The 19,988-nt window shown below is 44.6% G+C and overlaps 1 protein-coding gene and 1 long non-coding RNA gene across 2 annotated transcripts in view; both read left to right on the top strand.

Annotated features, from left to right (window-relative positions):
* Positions 1 to 19,988, top strand: part of LOC134360095 (uncharacterized) — a 136,419-nt gene that overhangs the window by 53,146 nt on the left and 63,285 nt on the right. The window contains exon 13 of the mRNA XM_063074175.1: positions 1,467 to 1,560. Within this exon, the coding sequence (XP_062930245.1) occupies positions 1,467 to 1,560 (94 nt within the window). The remainder of the gene's footprint in view (positions 1 to 1,466; positions 1,561 to 19,988) is intronic.
* On the top strand, positions 9,004 to 12,933 carry LOC134359988 (uncharacterized). Its single transcript, XR_010021227.1, has 3 exons — positions 9,004 to 9,067; positions 9,422 to 9,608; positions 12,869 to 12,933. It is a non-coding gene; the product is annotated as an uncharacterized LOC134359988 (long non-coding RNA).

The following is a 19,988-nucleotide window of genomic DNA, read 5'->3' as shown; positions in this document are numbered from 1 at the left end:
CTGATCAAATATACAATGCTGGTAATGGTTCTGAACTGTTGAAAGGTTCATTAGGCAGACACAGGAGTTATGAGAGAGCATAATCACAGACCGATACTATTGAGAATGTTAGGGAGTTATCAACAGGTGTATTAGACAGACACTTGCAGATGTTTCTGAGGGTTTCACACAACAGGGAGAGCCACTGCCTCTCAGCTCCAGTGACCCAAGTTCGATCCTGTCCTCGGCTGCTGGTCCACATGGAGTGTGCATATCCTCCCTGCGGCAGTGAACATTACATCCAGAAGCTCGAATCCCAATCCCCCCACATCCCAAAAGTGTGCAGTCAGTAGGGTATTTGGACTCTTTAAATTATTAGGCAAATGGCAAAATAAATCAAAAAGGAACTGATGAGCAACACACACAAATTGCTGGAGGAACTCAACAGGTTAGGCATCACCTATGGAAATGAATAGATAGTCGATGCTTCAGGCTGAGACCCTTCCTCAGGACTGAAAATGAAGGGGAAAATGCCGGAATAATAATGTGGGGGGGGGGGGCGGGAGATAACTGGAAGGTTATACATGAAGCCAGGTGGATGGGAAAGATTAAGGGCTGGAGAAGAAGGAATCTGATAGGAGAGGAGGGTGGACAATAGGAGAAGGAGGAGGGGACCCATGGTGAGGTAATGGGCAGGTGAGAAGTAAAAGGTCAGAGTGGGGAGGGATTTGTTTATTGGAAAGAGAAATTGCTATTCAGGTTGGAGGTTATCAAGATATGTTGCTCCTCCACCCTGAGGGTGGCCTCATCTTAGCACAAGAGGAGTCCATGGACCGGCATGTTGGAGCGGGAATAGGGATCGGAATTAAAATATTTGGCCCTTTGGAATTCCCGCTTGTGGCGGATGGTATGAGGGTGCTCGATGAAGCAGTCCCCTAATTTACAATGGGTCTCACCAATGTAGAGGAGGCCGCATTGGGAGCACCACAGACAACAGGTGACCACAGCAGATTGGCTTGTGAAGTGTTGCCTCACATGCCCCTGAATGGAGGTGAGGGAGGGGGTGTCTGGGCAAGTGTTGCATCTAGACTGTTTGCAGGGATATGTGCCAGGTGGGAGATGAGTGGGGAGGGATGAATGGTCAAGGAAATCACAGAGGGAAGGACCCCCACAGAGAGCAGAGGGAGGGAGGTAAAGGTAATTGATAAGAATGTGAAAGGGAATGAATTATGAGGACAAAAAAGAGAATGGAACTTTTGTATTGCTCTGTTGGAAGCCAGCATTTACTTGATGGGCTGAATGGTGTTCTTCAGTGTCTTAATAGACATATATTACTTAGATGTTAATGATATATTGTTGAGCTACTATTTGCCTGAATAGACAGACGGCAGCTCATTGATTGGTCAGTCACTGAAACATTTATTAGACAAATAGCAATGGCATGTTGCTGGACTTAAACTGACCAGTTTGTATACTGTTCCTGCCAGCAGCCTCTCCAAAGGGAGAAAAGAAAAAAGCACATCGTCACTGTCCCAAGAAGAAAGATCCAAAACTGAAGAAGGCCGAGCGAAGCCCATGCGAGTAGTGATCAACTTCAGAGCCATTAAGATAAGGACAACAAACTCCAGGGAATTGAGGAGAGAATTCACAGCACTCAGGCATTTGAGAAATAAAACTTCACTAAAATATAAATGCATCCATTTGTGTCTTTAGAAAATGGTGGGTTAACTCCAGCTATATCTGAGAAAACAAACTTGTAAGATATCATCCATTGCTGACTCCACCCACCCAACCCTTCCCCCTCACCTGGTCTCACCCTCCACCCGCTCCTCTCGTTCACCCCTTCTTATTCTGGCCTCTACCCCTTCCTTCCAGCCCTGTCGAAGGGTCTCTGACCAAAACATCGACCGTTTATTTCTCTCCAAAGATGCTACTGACCTGCTGAGCTCCTCTGGTATTTTGTTCAAGAAGGTGGTCAGTGTCATCGGCCTGTGTTTGACTGGGTCACCCTCTCTGACTTCCCTCCATCTTCTTTTGTATTTCTTATACCCCTCGAGCACTCCGTTTGTTCCTTGTTACCCATACATGTTCTGCACCTCCTCCTTCTTGTTAACCAGGGGTTAATACCCGTCAAAATCCAAAATTCCCTCAACCTGTTAGCCTTGCCTTTTATTTTGCCAGAAACATACAAACTCTGTACTCTCAGAAGTTTTGTTTTTGAAGGCCTTCCACTTACAAAGAATCCATTGCCAGAAGACCAGTCCACACCTGCCAGTTCCTTTCTGATATCATCAAAGTGGCCGTTCTCCAGTTTAGAATATCAACCTGATGACCAGTCCAGTCATTCTTTATAATTATCTTGAAGATAATGGTGTTATAATCACTGGCCCCGAAGTGTTCCACTACACACAGTTGTGTCATGTGCCTTGCCTCATTTGTCAATAGGAGATCCAGTGTCATTCTCTCTCATTGGAACCTCTATACATTGGTTAAGGAAATTTTCCTAAATACAAACTCTCTCCATCAAGCCCCAGTCTATATGTGAAAAATTAAAATCACCTACTATTGCAATCTATTGCAATTGCAACTCAGGTTGCAGGAACAACACCTTCTTTTCCGTCTGGGTAGCCTCCAACCTGATGGCATGAACATTGACTTCTCAAACTTCCGCTAGTGCCCCACCTCCCCCTCGTACCTCATCTGTTATTTATTTATTTATATACACACATTCTTCTTCTCTCTCTCCTTTTTCTCTCTCTGTCCCTCTCACTATACCTCTTGCCCATCCTCTGGGTTTCTCCCCCTCCCCCTTTTCTTTCTCCCTGGGCCTCCTGTCCCACGATCCTCTCATATCCCTTTTGACAATCCACTGTCCAGCTCTTGGCTCCATCCCTCCCCCTCCTGTCTTCTCCTATCATTTTGGATCTCCGCCTCCCCCTCCAACTTTTAAATCTCTTACTAGCTCTTCTTTCAGTTAGTCCTGACGAAGGGTCTTGGCCCGAAACATCAACTGTACCTCTTCCTAGAGATGCTGCCTGGCCTGCTGCGTTCACCAGCAACTTTTATGTGTGTTACTATTGCAATCTTATATTTCTTGCAATAATCTGTCATCTTGCTACAAATTTTCTCCTCTTCATCCCACACACTATTGGGAGGGCTGTAATATAATCCCATTAATGTAGTCATCCCTTTCTTATTCCTCAGTTCCACTCAGATAGCCTCCAGTCAGTCCTGTCTGAGCACTGCCATGATATTTTCCCTGAAGAGTAAGGCAGATGCTCGCAATGTAATTCCTCCCCCTCTATGAAGTCTTAAACAACAGAGCCCTGGAACATTGAACTGCCAGTCCTGCTCTTCCTGCAACCAAGTCTCACTAATAACTTCAATATAATATTTCCACATGCTGCTTTAAGCTCATCTGTCTTACCTACAGTACTCCTTGCATTGAAATAGACACAACTCAGGACATTAGTCCCACCATGCTCAAATTTCCAGTTCCCATCTTTGTGTGTAGGCTTCCTATCTACTTTTCCCACAACCGATCCACTCACTAGCTGCCCTAACACTCTGGTTCCCACCCCCCTGCACCACTCACTGGCGTGATTCCTCTAGTTCCCTGTGATTGTGGGGTTTGGCTCAGAGTTACAGTCACTCTTCTCCATGGGAGAGAGAAGGAAGTATCGGCCACAGTCTGTGATCTTCCCGATGGACTCCAGATTATGTAAGGCAAGACGTGTGGTGGAAGGGTATCAGCACACTCTCCCTCTTCTGTCTGACCACCACCTCATTCATCTCTCTCCTCAGCAGCATGCCCTACACCACTCCCTTTCCCCCAATTCCAGAAAACATCCGAAGCAGGAGGTGATTGTCGAATGTTCGAGCCTGCTTTGTGTTCATTATCTCCTCCGAGCCAGTTTCCTGCGCTGTACCTTTGACCCTCAATTCCTTTAATATCCAGAAATTCCTCAATCATTGATTTGAATTATTTCAAGGGACTCAGTATCTGAAACCTTCCGGGGTTTGATGAATACCAAATATCCATCACTATTGGTGTAAAACAGCTTCTCTCACCTCAGATCTGGGTGACCTTTCGTTACTCTGTGTCCGATGATGGTAGATCTCTCAGCCAAAGGAAGCATTGTCCCTGCATTCACTGATTGAGCTCTTTTGGTGTGATCTGTTCTCATTCATCTAAATTCTAGAGAATACAGTCCCCATCTCCTGACAACATAAACTTGCCACACCCCAAAACCAGTTTAATGAATCCTCACTGCACTCCCCCTATGGTAGGTTCAACCTTTCTCAGGTACACAACACTCCAGGTGTATTCTCAGGTACATAATTCTACAGGTGCATTCTCAGGTACACAACTCTCCAGGTACATCCTCAGGTTCACAATTCTCCAGGTACAATCTCGGGTGCACAACACACCAGATGCATTCTCAGGTACACAACTCTACAGGTACAGTCTCGGGTGCACAACACTCCAGGTACAGTCTCGGGTGCACAACACACCAGCTACAGTCTTGGGTGCACAACCCTCCAGGTACCATCTCGGGTGCACAACACTCCAGGTACCGTCTCGGGTGAACAACATACCAGGTGCATTCTCAGGTACACAACTCTACAGATGCATCCCGTCTCAGGTATACAACGCTCCAGGTACATTCTCAGGTACACAATGCTACAGATACATTCTCAGGTACACAACTCTCCAGGTACATTCTCAGGTGAACAATTCTCCAGGTACACCCTTTACCCAACATGGTCTCTACCCTGGGTAAAATGTTGTGACGATTCACTTTATCTATGTTCCTCAGGATTTAACAAACCTCTCCAAGGTCATCACTCAGCCTCCTACACTCCAAGGAAAGAAGTTCCAGTAAATGCAGTCTCTCCAATCCCAGTAGCATTTTCATGACTCTTTTCTGCAGTTTTTCCAATTTGATGATTGTCCTTTCATTGGGCAGCCAGAACTGTGCACAGTATGAGACTGTGACCCTTGGTTCCGGAAACCACAGCCACAAGAAATTAATTCCGTATCAACTTCGTCAAGCCCCATGAGAATTTTATACATTTCATCAGTCCAACTGCCATTCTTCTGAAGTCAGGTTGCACAGACTTTATTCTGTTGTCATGTATCACCTCAGGAACCAATCATCGCTGCACTTCCAAAACACGTGTATCTTTCATTCAGTGGCGACACCAGATCTGGAGACGTTATTCCAAATGTGGCATCAGTGGGGCCGAATGTAGCTGGAAAAAATATTTCTTCATTCCTTTACTCAATTTCTCTTGCAATAAAAGCATATATATAACTGTCCTTCCTAGTTCCTTGCTGTATCTGAATGTTACTTCTCAATTTATGTTAGTGACTCAAAAACGAATTTTTATGACAGTTTGGTGTATAAAAATCCCCAAATTTCCCCTAATTATCTTCCATTCTCCATAAACCTCAGCTGATCCAAAACCATGGAGTCTGTGGCCTAATTCAAGCACTGTTTCTGGTCCAAAAAGCAGCCAGTTTCAAACTCTCACCCTTGTGTTTGGGTGACTGTGTGGTCTCATCCCTCTATATCTCTGAGATGGTCTTCAGTTCCACAACACTGTACAGTCAGCCAGTACAAGCTCACTGTATGTCTTCATCTCCCATTACATCGCCATTGGTCATTGGGCTTCAAACACTGGAATTCCCTCTATAAATACATGAGCCCTGCAGGCCCCTGTGGTGTGCTGTAGAGTGTTGGGCTTCTAGATTTCTCAAGCACCTGTCTTTACTAACTGTTGTCTTAACCAGAATTGTAGAGTCCTTGCATTTTCTGCTTAAACTTGTGAAGTTAATTGTGACTGGCATAGGTTTTCTGCAGTCTATGATTATTGAAAGCGGATTCTCGTTTAGTGCTGTGCACAGAGTCGTTTTATGCAGAATAATTTCTCAGTCATGCAACTGTAGGAAATGCAACATTTGCACCTAAATCTCCTACAGTATTGGTCCTGTATCTAAGAAAGAATGTGTTGGTATTGGAGAGAATCCAGAGGAGGTTCAGGAGATAGATCCCAGGGATAAGAGGGTTAACGTATGAGGAGTGCTTGATGGCTCTGTGCCTGTGCTCGCTGGAAAATTGAAGAATGAGGGGTTAGTTTATTGAAACCTGTCAAATATTGACAGGTCTGGATAGAGTGGATGTGGAGAGGATGTTTCCTATAGTGGGGGAGTCTTGGATCAGAGTGCACAGCCTCAGAATTGAGGGATATCCATTTAAAACAGAGATGAGGAAAGCTGTTTAGGCAGAGGGTGCATACTACCACAGTCTGAGCTCATTTTCTCTCCTGTTAATTCCCAAATCTCATTCATATCTCTTTCAGGTGATAATTGTGCTGGAATTGTGAATGAATAATGTGAATTGTGAATGAATGAACCCTCTTTCTTTAGCCAAAGGGTGGTAAATCTTGGAATTCTTTGACACAGATGCCTGTGCAGGCTAAGTCATTGGGTATATTTAAGCCAGAGGTTGATGGGCTTTTGATTGATCGGGGAGTCAAAGGTTACAGGAAAAAGGAAGTAGAAAGGGGTGGACAGGGATAATAAATCTGCCATGATGAAATGGCAGAGAAGACTTGATGGACCAAATGGACCGTGATGAAATGGCAGAGAAGACTTGATGGACCAAATGGACCATGATGAAATGGCAGAGAAGACTTGATGGACCAAATGGACCGTGATGAAATGGCAGAGAAGACTTGATGGACCAAATGGACCGTGATGAAATGGCAGAGAAGACTTGATGGACCAAATGGACCATGATGAATCCTAGGACTTATGATCCTACCTCACCACCATCCAGATCAGACAAATATTTGCGTGCACCTCCTCCAATCTTGTCCACAGCACTTGGTGCTTTCTGTGTGGTCTCCTCCACAGTGGGGGGGGGGGAGAGGGGGAAACAAAGTTGTGATTAGGTGACAATTTTGCAGAACACCTACACACTGTCTGCAGCAACCATGTTGAGCTTCCAGTTATATGTCATCTAAATTCCTCTTCCCATTCCCACCATGACCTGCCAATTCTCGACCTTCTCCACCGTGACGGTGAGGCCAAACACAAAACAGAAGAACGAAACCTCATATTCCACATGGAAATTGCAACCCAGTGGTACAAGCACTAAATATTCCAATCTCCGGAAACCCACATTCTGTTATTGTTTTACCTTGTTCTATCTGAAAGCATTGTGTAATGATTTGATCTGTATGAAATGTATACAAGACAAGCTTTTCACCATATCTTGGTACATTTGACAATAATAAACCAATCCCAGTTCCTGGGTTCCCTCTCTCTCCTCGTTTACTCATCTCCATCACTCAGTTTCGTTCCTTTGTTCCACCTGGTTCCACCTCCCTTTCACCCACTCACTACAACACTACAACTTCTACTTCTCCAGTCTCCTCCCCAGTCGGTTCCATTTGCCACTTATTCCTCCCTTACCTTGTTCACCTTTCTTATTTATCCTGTCCTAACATCTGCAGCTTCTTCTGTCTCCACTTATCACCTTCCGCCCTCTGTCTCTAACTCGCCCCTCCCCTCCTCCATCACGTCTCCTCTTTTTTTTCTCTTCCCTTATCTATCTCTACCTTTCACCCACCAGCTACCATCTCTAACTCCACTCCTTACTCTCCTCCAGCCGAGCTCCACCTGCCCATCATCTCCTTCCTCTACCAGCCCCTGTCTCACCCCATCCCTCACATTTTATTCTGGCTCTCTCCCCTCTCCACTGAGGCAGAGTCTTGATCTGAAAAAGTCAACCCTCCCTCTGCCTCCACAGATGCTGCCTGACCTACAGAGTACCTCCAGCAGTTTTCTTTTCTGCTCCTCATTCTACATCTGCAGTCTCTCGTGTCTCCCTTGTCCCTATACAGTTATTTCAATAGACACCACAACTCCAAAGCACCAAATGTATTAATAGCCCTACATGGCAAGCTGAAATCATGGATTAATACACTGTATGAAATGAGGTAGTTAATTGTGGTGACACTTTGCATCATAATTCTGCACACTGTCCTTCATCGCTCTCCTTTGGGGCCTGATTATATCCAACAGCTTCATCATGAACGTTAATTGGGCAGATACAAGATGTCCTGCAGGACGTTTTCAAGGCAAGTGCTTGGCAACTGTTGAAGTTTTATTTTGAAGTACAGTTCCTGATGGAATGCAAGGGAATTCAGGAACCAAGTTGCATACAGCAAGGTTTATAATGCTGCTCGAGTGATCTGTTTGGACACCACAGAGCGCTCCTTGCTCACCCTCAAAATAGTTGCCATTGAATCTTTTGGATGTTGCATAATGATGAAGACAAAAACGGACCCCTGAAATTATTTCTAAAGTGACCTGAAATTGAAGTTGTGGAGGACAGGCCATTTATGTGGCAGAGGAAATCTAGAAAGGTCACAACATATGAACTTATCAACATGCTCACATCCTGCTACTGCCATCAGGAAGGAGGTACAGGAGCCTTGGGACCCACACCTCCAGGTTGAGGAACAGTTATTACCCCTCGCTCATCAGGGTCTTGAACCAGAGAGGATAACTTCACTTGCCCTCTCATTGAAATGTTCCCACAACCTATGCACTCACTTTTAAGACCTCTTCATCTCATGTGGTTGATATTTATTTCTTATTTATTTATTTATGATGGTGGTTGTGGTAGTTTTGATTTTTTTTTTGTTTGGTTGCACAGTTCGTTGTCTTTTGGTCGAACTGGTTGAATGCCCAAGTTGGTGCAGTCTTTCATTGACTATATTATGGTTATTACTCTATTGTGTACTTATTGAGTATGCCCACAAGAAAATGAATCTCAGGGTGCATATGGTGACACATACGTACTTTGATAATAAATTTACTTTGAACTTTTCATAGTTGAACAGCAGGACCAGGGCAGCCAATCAGCAACACCACCTCTGGATAATAGATAACACAGAACATGTGGACCATGTGGCTGTTTCATGTCCCTATCAGTCAGTGTCAGCCTGCCCTATCTTATTCAGTCTGGGTCCTTGGGATGGGCAGACACCCACAGGCCTTAATAACCATGAGGTGAGCTGGTGTTAAGTGAAGCATAGGATAATTATATTTGTATTATGCTCTTTCAAAGTTTAGAATGTTTCAACCCACTTCTCGAGAGTCTATGCTAAATCTGAATGAGCCATGTGATAAGAGGAGGGACGGGTAACCAATAGCATGTTTGGACGCAGCTTACGAAAGGCAAGGGAAGAGGAGAGACTTTCAGTTCAGAGAATGCTGCAGCTCGAGTGCTGCATTGAAGAGAAGGCAGACAGGCAACCCAGATCTCTCAGAGAGGGAGAAGCACAATGCCACAGTCTGAGCTCATTTTCTCTCCTGGTGCTGCAGCTGCTGTTAATTCCCGAATCTCATTCATATCTCTTTCAGGTGATAATTGTGCTGGAATTGTGAATGAATAAAGGATGCAGCAGGAGCAAGGCTGTTAATCTGGAAATCATTCATCAGTGAGAAGGGCCGGAATAGCTGCTGATGCCTTCAACACTGCAGTCTGATGACACGCTGTATGGGAAAATTCCTGATACCAACAAGGCCCTATCAAGTCCGCAGGACACAGGTACAGTGTGTAATGTTGTTGCCCAATATATCACTGAAGCTAATTGCCTACTTCCTCCAAGCTTCCCCACTCCGTCAAAGAGGCAGTCCAAATTCATAGGCCTTCATTACAGTTCCCCTGTGAGTATCCTTCATGCTTGAGATCAAAATAAGATTATAATATGAAATTTCAGTGACATTCAACCCAATTACATTAAACCTCTTTGATGATCTTTTTGTCTTTAAGGTTATAATCACACATTCAGTAGCCTTTTCAATTTGTCCAACTGTATCCATGATTTTTTTAATTTATGCTCTGTATAGTTTGAAAAGCAAAAAACTGCATATGTCCTTAATCTGAAATAAAAACAGAAGATGCCAGGAAAATGTATCAGATTGGGTAAAATTCATGGAAAGAGGAACAGTTAACAATTGACGTGAAATATCCTTGATGAGAACTGAGAAAGAGAGTTGGTCTAAGAGTGGAAGAGAAGCTGGGGGAAGACAATATCTGTAACTGGGTGAGATGATGCCATCATTAACTGGAGAATTTGGCTCCTTAGTCAGCGTGATGTGTTGCTAATGTTGTATAGTCTGCCCAACAGGGATGTGCCCAACAATCCAGAATGTGCAAATGATGGAAAATAGCTGGAGAAGGATGGGATATGAAAATGGGCAGTCTTGAGATGGACAGAAAGAAAGACAGTTATACAGTGTATGGATATTGGTGAGGTTGCAGTTTGAAATGAGAGACACACAAGAGATTTGCATATGGTGGGAATCTTGAGCAACGCACACTAAATGACGGAGGAACTCAGTAGACGAAACAGCACCTATGGAGGGAAATGAAATGTTGACTGTTCATCTTCTCCACTAATGCAGAGTGACCTGCTTGTCTTTCTCCAGAATTTTGCATGTGTTCCTTTGAAATTGGAATTGGTTTATTGTTGTCATGTGTAACGAGATACAGTGAAAAGCTTGTCCTGCATACTGTTCATGCAGATCAATCCCTTACACAGTACATTGAGGTAGAACAAGATAAGCTAATAACCGAATGCAAAATAATGTGTAACAGGGACAGAGAACATACCATTCAGGTACACAATAATGTGCAAGATCATAACGAGATAAATGTCAGGTCAAGAGTCCACCTCATTGTATTAGAGAACAATTCAACTGTCTTATAACAGCGTGGTAGAAGCTATCTTTGATCCTTGTGGCATATGCCTTCAGTCTTCTGTATCTTCTGCCCAATGGGAAAAGGGAAACAATACCAGTCCCAGACCAGTGTCAGTCGGAACAGGGCTAACATGCTATAATGGACTACCAAACAAAGTCGAGCAGTATTGCTGTCAACACCGCATCTATTCCCAAAGAGCTTTACACATTCTACTAATGGTTTGAATAGAAGGAGGTTGGTATAGTCCAGAATTCAGAATATTGCATTCTGCTTTGGTCAGCCTACTGTAGGAAAGATGTCATTAAGCTGGTAAGAGTACAAAGGAGATTTACAAGGATGTTGCCAGGACCGGAGGAACTGAGTTATGGAAAGAGGTTGAGCAATTTGGGACTTTTTTTCATTGCAGCATAGAAAACTGAGGTGGTGATCTTACAGAGGTGTATAAAATCATAATAACCATAGATTGGATGAATGCATAGTCTTTTACCCCAAGGTTGGGTAATTTTGCCAAGACTAGAGGACATGTTTAATGTGAGAGGGGAAAGATTTAATAGGAACCTGAGTGGTAATTTTTTCATCCAGAGGGTGATCAGTATATGGAATGAGCTGCCAGAGGAAGTGGTTTTGGCAGGTACATTATCAACATTGGACAGGAAAGGTTTAGACAAATATGGCCAAACACAGGCAAAAGGAATTAAATTAGATGGGAACCTTGGTTGGCATGGGCCAAGTAGGCTGCCGGGCCCATTTCTGTTCTGTATGAATCTATGACCCCATTATCAGAAGTTGGAGAATTCAGTATTGAGTTCTACAGATGACAAGATGCCCTGACAGAGAGGGGAAAAAAAGACGAGCTGCAGTTTCATTGAGCCTTGGTGTAACACTGCGGGAGGCTGCAGACAGAGAGGTCAGGGTGGGGCAAGGACACAGTGACAGGCAACCAGGAGCTCCAGGTCACTCCTGTAAACTGAACACTAGCACTCCACCAGTGATCACCCAGACCTGTATTTTGTTCCTCCAGTGTAGAGGAGACCTCAGTGTGTTACTAAATACAGTACACTGGACAGGAAAAAGTGCAAGGGCTTCACCTGGGAAGGTTGTTCAGATCCCTGGATGCAGTGAATGGAAGAGGTGCAAGGCTGGGTCTGCATCCCCTGCAGGGAGGCTAGGGAGTCGTGAAGAGGCTGATCATTAAGAACCCATGCCGTCCGGGACATGCCCTCTTCTCATTTCTATTATCAGGAAGGAAGTACAAGAGTCTCAAGACCCACACTCGGTGTTTTCGGAGCAGCTTCTTGTTCTTAACATCTGATATCAGAGCGATCCATGAACCCCAGAACACGATCTTGCTATTCCTCTTTTGCACTATTTATTAATTAATATTTGTAATTTATCGTAATTTTTTATTTCACATTGCAGGTTCAGGAAAAAAAAAGCAAATTTCACAACTTCTGTCCATGATAATAGCCCTGGTTCCGATTCCAATCCTGACTGCAAAATGCCAAAAGGGGAGGGGAGGGGAATATGTGTCTGGTGGAGTAATCATGTTGGATTTACACTCATTAGACGTAGAAACAGAGTCCTCTAGCTCTGTGCCCACCACCAACTGCCCTTGCATTCTAATCCAATTTACCAGCATTTGGTTCATAGCAACTCAAGGGCTCGAATGGTGGAAAGATCTCCTCCTGCACTGAAATACAAAATCATTAAAAAGCAAAAGCTGCTTCCGCTGGGAATCTGAAATAAAAACGGAAATATTTGGAGATACTCAACAGGTCTGGAAGCATTTATAAAAACAAGAAAAATGTTATACTTCATGCAAATGGTCTTTCATTAACTCAGATCTTTTAGGTCATCATCCTGAAACATTAACTGTGTTTCTCTCTCTGTAGCTACTGCCTGAACTGATGAGTATCTCCAGCATTTTCTGTTTGTATTAGAGAAGTGGTCCTTATCAGTTTTTAATCAGGGGGGAAGCAATGATTTTCAATTAATGAAGAGTGAAGGAAACAGTATTATGCGATTAAATTTCTGAGCAATTGCCAGCTCATTATCATGCTGCTCTTTGTGGGATTTTGTTCTGTGTTTTCTCTACATTTCAGAAGTCCTGCAGGGCTGTCAAGCAACTTGGGGGAATCACAGAGCTGAGAATCGGGCTTCAGGAATGCAAGTAGTCTTTGTCTTTGGTCTGCTCTTCTTGCACTGTTAGAGTTGTGCTGGAGCTTTGTTTTGTGAAAATCGAGCTACCTTTGGGGATTGAGACACCGTTTCACTGCTGCTGAGGCAGGAAATCATTGATTCATGTTCCATGGAACGAAGTACCGACAGCTTATCTCACCCTAGATTTCAGATGAATTATGATAAGTGAAGTGTGAAGCTGATAAGAGTTGCTTGTGCATTACTCAACCTATTCCTGCTGCGGTATTAATAGAAAAGAGTGCAACATCAGATCGGATATTGCACTGTAGTATCAGTTTTGATCATGTGTCGGTTCTTCAGAATGAGAAATGAACAGTCAACCTGCCACTCCAATAGAGATTGCTACCGAGAGGGATGGTTAATATCTTTAGTGAAGCTGACTGAATGATTAAATACAGGTTTCCAACACTACAACATGTCTTACTGAAGGAATTCAGAACTTAGAACAGTACAGCACATTACAGGCCCTTCGGCCCATAGTGTTGTGCTGATCAATCTAACCCTTCCCTCCTACACAGTCCATAAGCATCTATTTAAGTCCCTATCTTAAATGTCCCTTATGTATCAGCTGCTACCATCACCCTGGGCAGTTCATTCCAGACACCCACCAGTCCCTGTAAAAAAAAATACTACCTCTGACAGTTCCCCTACACCTTACTCCACACACCGTTAATGAATCTCTTCTGGTATTGGCTATTCCTGGCCTGGGTAAAAGGTATTGGCTATGAATTCCACAGATTGACCACCCTCTAGCTAAAGAAGTTGCTCCACATCTCCATTTTAAATGCAGGTCCCTTTGATCCTCGGCTCCCCCCACCATAGGAAACATCCTTACCTCATCCACTGTATTGAGGCCTCTCAACATTTGATGGATTTCAATGAATTATTCTGAATTCCAAGGGTTACAGACCCAGAGACATCAATCAATCCTCATATGATAACCCTTTCATTCCCAACACTGTATTCCCTCCGCCATGTCTTTGCCCATTCTCCTAATCTGTCCTTTTGCAGCCCCCCTGCCTCCTCAACACTGCCTGCCCATCCACCTACCCTCATATCATCCGCAAATTTAGCAACAAAAGTCATCAATTCCGTCATCCAAATCATTGACATACAACATAAAAAGAAGCAATCACAACACAGACCCTCTGAGGAACACCACTAGTTACCAGCAGCCAACCAGAAAAGGCTCCCTTTATTCCCGCTCTTTGCCTTCTGCCAATCAGAAAATGCTTTATACATGTTGGCATCTTTCCTGTAATACCATCGGCTCCTCCTTTAGCCAGAGGGTCGTGGATTTGTGGAATTCGTTGCCACATATGGCTGTGGAGGCCCGATCATTGAGGGTGTTTAAGGAGGAGATTGACAGGTATCTAATTAGTCAGGGTTTCAAGGGCTATGGGGAAAAAGCCGGAAATTGGAACTAGATGGGTGAATAATTTAGCTCATGGGGGAGCTGCGGAGCAGACTCGATGGGCCGAATGGCCTACTTCTGCTCCTTTGTCTTGTGATCTTGTGATCTAATTTGTCAAGCAGCCTCACGTGTGGCACCTTGTAAAAGGCCTTCTGAGAATCCAGGTGCACAACATTCACCGATTCTCCTTTGTCTATCCTGCTTGTTATTTCCTCAAAGGATTTCAACAGATTTGTCAGGCCCTTAAGGAAACCATGCTGACGACGGCCTATTTTATCATGTGGCTCCAAGTACTGAAACCATGTCCCTAACAAACAGCTCCAACATCTTCCCAACTACTGAGGTCAGACTAACTGGCCTGTAATTTTCTTCCTTCTGCCTCTCTCCCTTCTTGAAGAGTGGGGTGACATTTGCACATAGAATTCTCCAACTTCCGGTAATTCCCTCCCCCTCCCTTCCCCTATCCCTATGTCACTCTGCCCCCTCCCCCAGCTAACTACCACCTCCCTCATGGTCCCGCCTCCTTCTACTACCCATTGTGTTTTCCCCTATTCTTTCTTCACCTTTCCTGCCTATCACCTCCCTGCCTCCCTTCCCCACCCCTTTATCTTTCCCATTACTGGTTCTTCACCTGGAACCTACCAGCCTTCTCCTTCCCACCCTCCCCCCACCTTCTTTATAGGGCCTCTGCCCCTTCCCCCTACAGTCCTGATGAAGGGTTCTGGCCTGAAACGTCGACCGATCTTTTCCACGGATGCTGCCCGACCCGCTAAGTTCCTCCAGCGTGTTGTTTGTGTTTGCAATTTTCCAGTTCGCCGTAATCATGCCAGAATATATTGATTCCTGAAAGATCATTGCTAATGCCTTCGTAATCCCTTCAGCCATCTCTTTCAGAAACCTGAGGTGTAGACCAACTGATCCAGGTGATTTATCTACCCTCAGACTTTTCAGTCTCCCAAGCAACTTCTCCTTAATAACAGCAGCTTCACTCACCTCTACCCCCGACACTCTCAAGCTTCCGGCATACCCCTCGTGTTTTCCACAGTGAACATTAATGCAAAAATACTTCTTCAATTTGTCCACCATTTCCTTGCCCCCATTGGCTCTCTAATCAATTCTGTTTCATTGCACAGCACCAAATCCAGAAGAGCTGATCCCCTAGAGGGCTCAATCATGAGCTGCTCTAAAAAGCTACCTGCAGGCATGCTACAATTCTCTCTCTTGAGATTCAGCACCATCCTAATTTTCCCGATCCACTTACATCTTGAAATCCCTCACAGCTATTGTAGTATTGCCCTTTTGACAAGCTTTTTCTATCTTCTGTTGTAATTTGTAGACTACATCTTTACTACAGTCTGGAGGCCTGTATATAACTTCTATCAGGGTCTTTTTAACTCCTGCAATTCCTCAGCTGTGCCTGCAAGGATTCTACACCTTCCAACCCAATGCCACCTCTTTCTAAGGATTTGATTTCATTTTTTTTACCAGCAGAGCCACTCCATCCTCTCCGCCTACCTGCCTGTCCTTTTGATACAACGTGTATCCTTAGGTATTAAGTTCCCAGTTATACTCTTCTTTCAGCCATGACTCAGTGATGCCCACAACATTATACCTGCCAATCTCTAACTATCCTACTACAAGTTCATCTACTTTATTCTATATACTGTTTGCATTCCAATATACCACCCTCATCACCCTTTTCGATATAGTCCTCCTTTTACATTTCACCTCGTTCTGTTGACTGCAATTTTGCCCTATCATCAGCCTGTCCTTGCTAGCAGTCTGACTACACACTGCCTCTGTCTGTAAACAACTGCCCCATCTTCAGCCCTATCACTCCAGTTCCCATCCCCCTGCCAAATTAGTTTAAACCCTCCAGAACTGCTCTAGCTAACATGCCCGCAAGGATATTGGTGCCCCTCGGTTTCATGTGTAACTTGCCCCTTTTGTATAAGTTGTACCTTCTCCAGAAGAAATCCTAATGATCCAGAAATCTGCATCCCTGCCACCTCCACCAGTTCCTCACCCATGCATTGATCTGCCAAATGCTTCTATTTTTACCCTCACTGGCGTGTGGCACATGCAGCAATCCAGAGATTACTACTCCGGAAATCCTGCTTTTCAAATTACCACCTAGCTCCCTTAAATCTCTCTTCAAGACCTTCTCGCCTTTCCTCCCTATGTCACTGGTGCCAATATGTAACATCCTGGATGCTCATCCTCCACCTCAAGAATGCCGTGGACCTGCTTGAGACATCCTTAACCCTGGCACCTGGGAGCCAACATACCATGTGGGTTTCTCTTTCACGTCCACAGAATCACACCTCTATTCCACTAACTATGGAACCTCTATCATTACTGCAATTCATTTCACTTCTTCTAAGCCACAGTGCCTGACTCAGTACCAGAGACCCGATCACTGGGGCTCCTGCCTGGTAGCTCACCCCCCCTCAACGGTATCCGAAACAGCATACAGTACTTATCATTGAGGGTAATGAATGCAGGGCTACATTGCAATGGCTGCCCATTCCCCTTCCTTCTTCTGACAGTCACCCAGTTACCTGCTTCCTGCATTCTAGGGGTGACTACCTCCCAGTAGCTCCTATCCATAAGGTTCCTCCTATAAGGAGGAACAACACCTTATATTCCGTCTGGGTAGCCTCCACCTGATGGCATGAACATCGACTTCTCTAACTTCCGCTAATGCCCCACCTCCCCCTCATACCCCATCTGTTATTTATTTTTATACACACATTCTCCTTTTTCTCCCTCTGTCCCTCTGAATATACCCCTTGCCCATCCTCTGGGTTCCCCCCCCCCTGTCTTTCTTCCCGGACCTCCTGTCCCATGATCCTCTCATATCCCTTTTGCCTATCACCTGTCCAGCTCTTGGCTCCATCCCTCCCCCTCCTGTCTTCTCCTATCATTTTGGATCCCCCCCTCCCCCTCCAACTTTCAAATCTCTTACTAACTCTTCCTTCAGTTAGTCCTGACGAAGGGTCTCAGCCTGAAACGTCGACTGTATCTCTTCCTAGAGATGCTGCCTGGCCTGCTGCGTTCACCAGCAACTTTGATGTGTGTAGCCCATCATTTCCTCAGTCTCCCGTATGAGCCAAATGTCTTCGAGCTGAAGCACCAGTTCCTTAATGCATTGCCTGAGGAGCTGCTGTACATGGTGCAGATGTGATTACCTGGGAGGCTGTAGCTCTCACAGAATTCCCACATCTTGCACAAAGAACATAACTGCCCCTGGAGTCATCCTCTCTGCTCTATGTCCTAACAGACGGTGAATGAAGAATAAAGAAGAAGAAACTTACCAGATACTTAACTCACTGAAGCCTGATCTCTCGTAAGCCTGATGAGCCAAAGCCAAAGCCTCCCCAGTCTAACACTAGCCCACTCACACAATGGTTGCCCCAACAATGACCAAACTATTTGTCCCTGCCTTATTTTATTTGCCCTTGCTAATAAATCATGTTCACTGATTGTCCACAGATCAAAGTCCGAAGATTGCTGCAAAGTGCTGCTTTTTTAATCTTCAATCGCGGACCTGTGTGACTCAAAGCATCCAAGACCCATAAATTTGCATTCTAGTAGCCCTATAGGTAGTAACAATATGTTTTAAATATTGATTTTAACACAAAAAAAAACCTTTTATGGTTCCTAGTAACAATATTAAAAGCCATTTGCACACAACCACAGAAAGAACTATTTGGATACGTTAATAATTTATGGTTTTGAGGGACATCTGAAAAAAAGTAGAGATGAAAAGGTTGAATGCAGTGTAAAGGAGAAATAGGCAGCCATCTCAATGCTATCATCATACCTCATCTTAGCATCAAATATGACACCAAGTTTTTTAGCAATCTGTATGAATCTCAGGTAGCTGCCAAGGAAAGGGGTCATCCTGCTGGCTGGAAAATGGAGCTTTGATCTGTGGTCTGTTCAGATGGCCCGCTGAGTAAGAGGTCTTGTTACTGTGGCAAGGGCAGGAATTTGATGAAAGGATTCAAACATGGAGTGTTGGGGAAGGTAAATGTTAATATTGTTGATGCAGGACCTGACACAGGTTTTCAACCTGAAATGTCAACGATATGTTTTTTTCCCATGAAAGCTTCTCTAGCAGCTTGTTTGTTGCTCCAGATTCCAGCATCTGCTTGGGATTTTCCAGTTTATTCATGGAAAAGTAGATCCAAGGAGGGGTAACAACTACACAGGGCTCAGGGCTTTTTCTTTAAACAAGGTTGGTGACGGTAGGTTTCGAGAAGGATAGTGCAGTACTCTGGGATAGATTAGATTAGATTATGAGGACACGCAGTCCTCTTTTATTGTCATTTAGTAATGCATGCATTAAGAAATGATACAATGTTTTTCCAGAATGATATCACAGAAACACATGACAAACCAACTTAAAAACTGACAAAAACCACATAAGTATAACATATAGTTACAACAGTGCAAAGCAATACCGTAATTTGATAAGAACAGACCACGGGCACGGTAAAAGTCTCAAAGTCTCTTGAAAGTCCCATCATCTCACGCAGACGGTGAACCTCCAGTGCCGCAAACTTGCCGATGCAGCATCCTGGAAGCATCCGACCACAGTCCGACCCGAGTCCGTCCGAAAACTCTGAGCCTCCGATCCACCTCTTCGACGCCGAGCACCATCTCTGACAAGTGCTTCGACTTCGGCCCCGGCAACAGGCGATAGGCAAAACCAAGGATTTGGGGCCTTCCCCTCCGGAGATTCTCGATCGCACAGTAGCAGCGGCAGCAAAGCGGGCATTTCAGAAGCTTTCCAGGTGTTCCTCCGTGCTTCTCACATCTGTCTCCATCAAATCAGGATTGTGCACGGCCCCCTAGTTAACACATATCAATATCAATTCGGAACGGTCACGCCACCATCTTCATTGATAGTGAGATCAATTCATAATACTGAATGATCCTGGAGGAGAGATAGGTACTCAGAGGTTAGAAAAAGGTGGGCCAAGGCTGGAATAGGGTCCCGAAGCAAGTAGCCCTGGTAAATCCAAAACTGAGCAGGCCTGAACAGTCTATTACTGAGTGATGGTCTCTTGACAACGCATCAACCACACATTTCATTACCTTTCTGGTTATTTAGGGTAGATTGATGGGTGGTCTTTGGGTGATACATTCTAACTGCTCCACCACTTGAATGCCTTGAGATGCAATCAGTGGCAGAGCCCCAGCATTCAATATCACCAGAATGCTGAAAATCAAAACACTGCAGATGTTGGAAATCAGAAATAAAAACGGCAAGTGCTGGAGATGCTCAATGGATTAGGCAGCATCTGTGGAATCAGAAGCAGAGTTAGCACTTCCGGTCATTTGAAGAGGTGAGCAAACAAGCAGGTTCCGAATTGTGGCAGGGTTGGCGGGGAGGAGGTGGAGGAAACTGGGAGAGAGGGGTGTTTGTGAAAGGTTGGAGACTTAGATTGCTTAAATGCATGAATGGAAGAACATTGGTGAATAATTCCACTGCAAGGGAGACATTGAGCTTTCAATAACCGTCATGTCAATTCCTGAAGGGTCTCGGCCCAAAATGTCAACTCTCCCTCCATAGATGCTGCTTGCCTTGCTGAGTTTCT

Source organism: Mobula hypostoma, chromosome 21, assembly GCF_963921235.1.
Source record: "Mobula hypostoma chromosome 21, sMobHyp1.1, whole genome shotgun sequence".
Taxonomy (NCBI): Eukaryota; Metazoa; Chordata; class Chondrichthyes; order Myliobatiformes; family Myliobatidae; genus Mobula; species Mobula hypostoma.
This window is presented reverse-complemented; position numbering and strand designations above follow the sequence as displayed.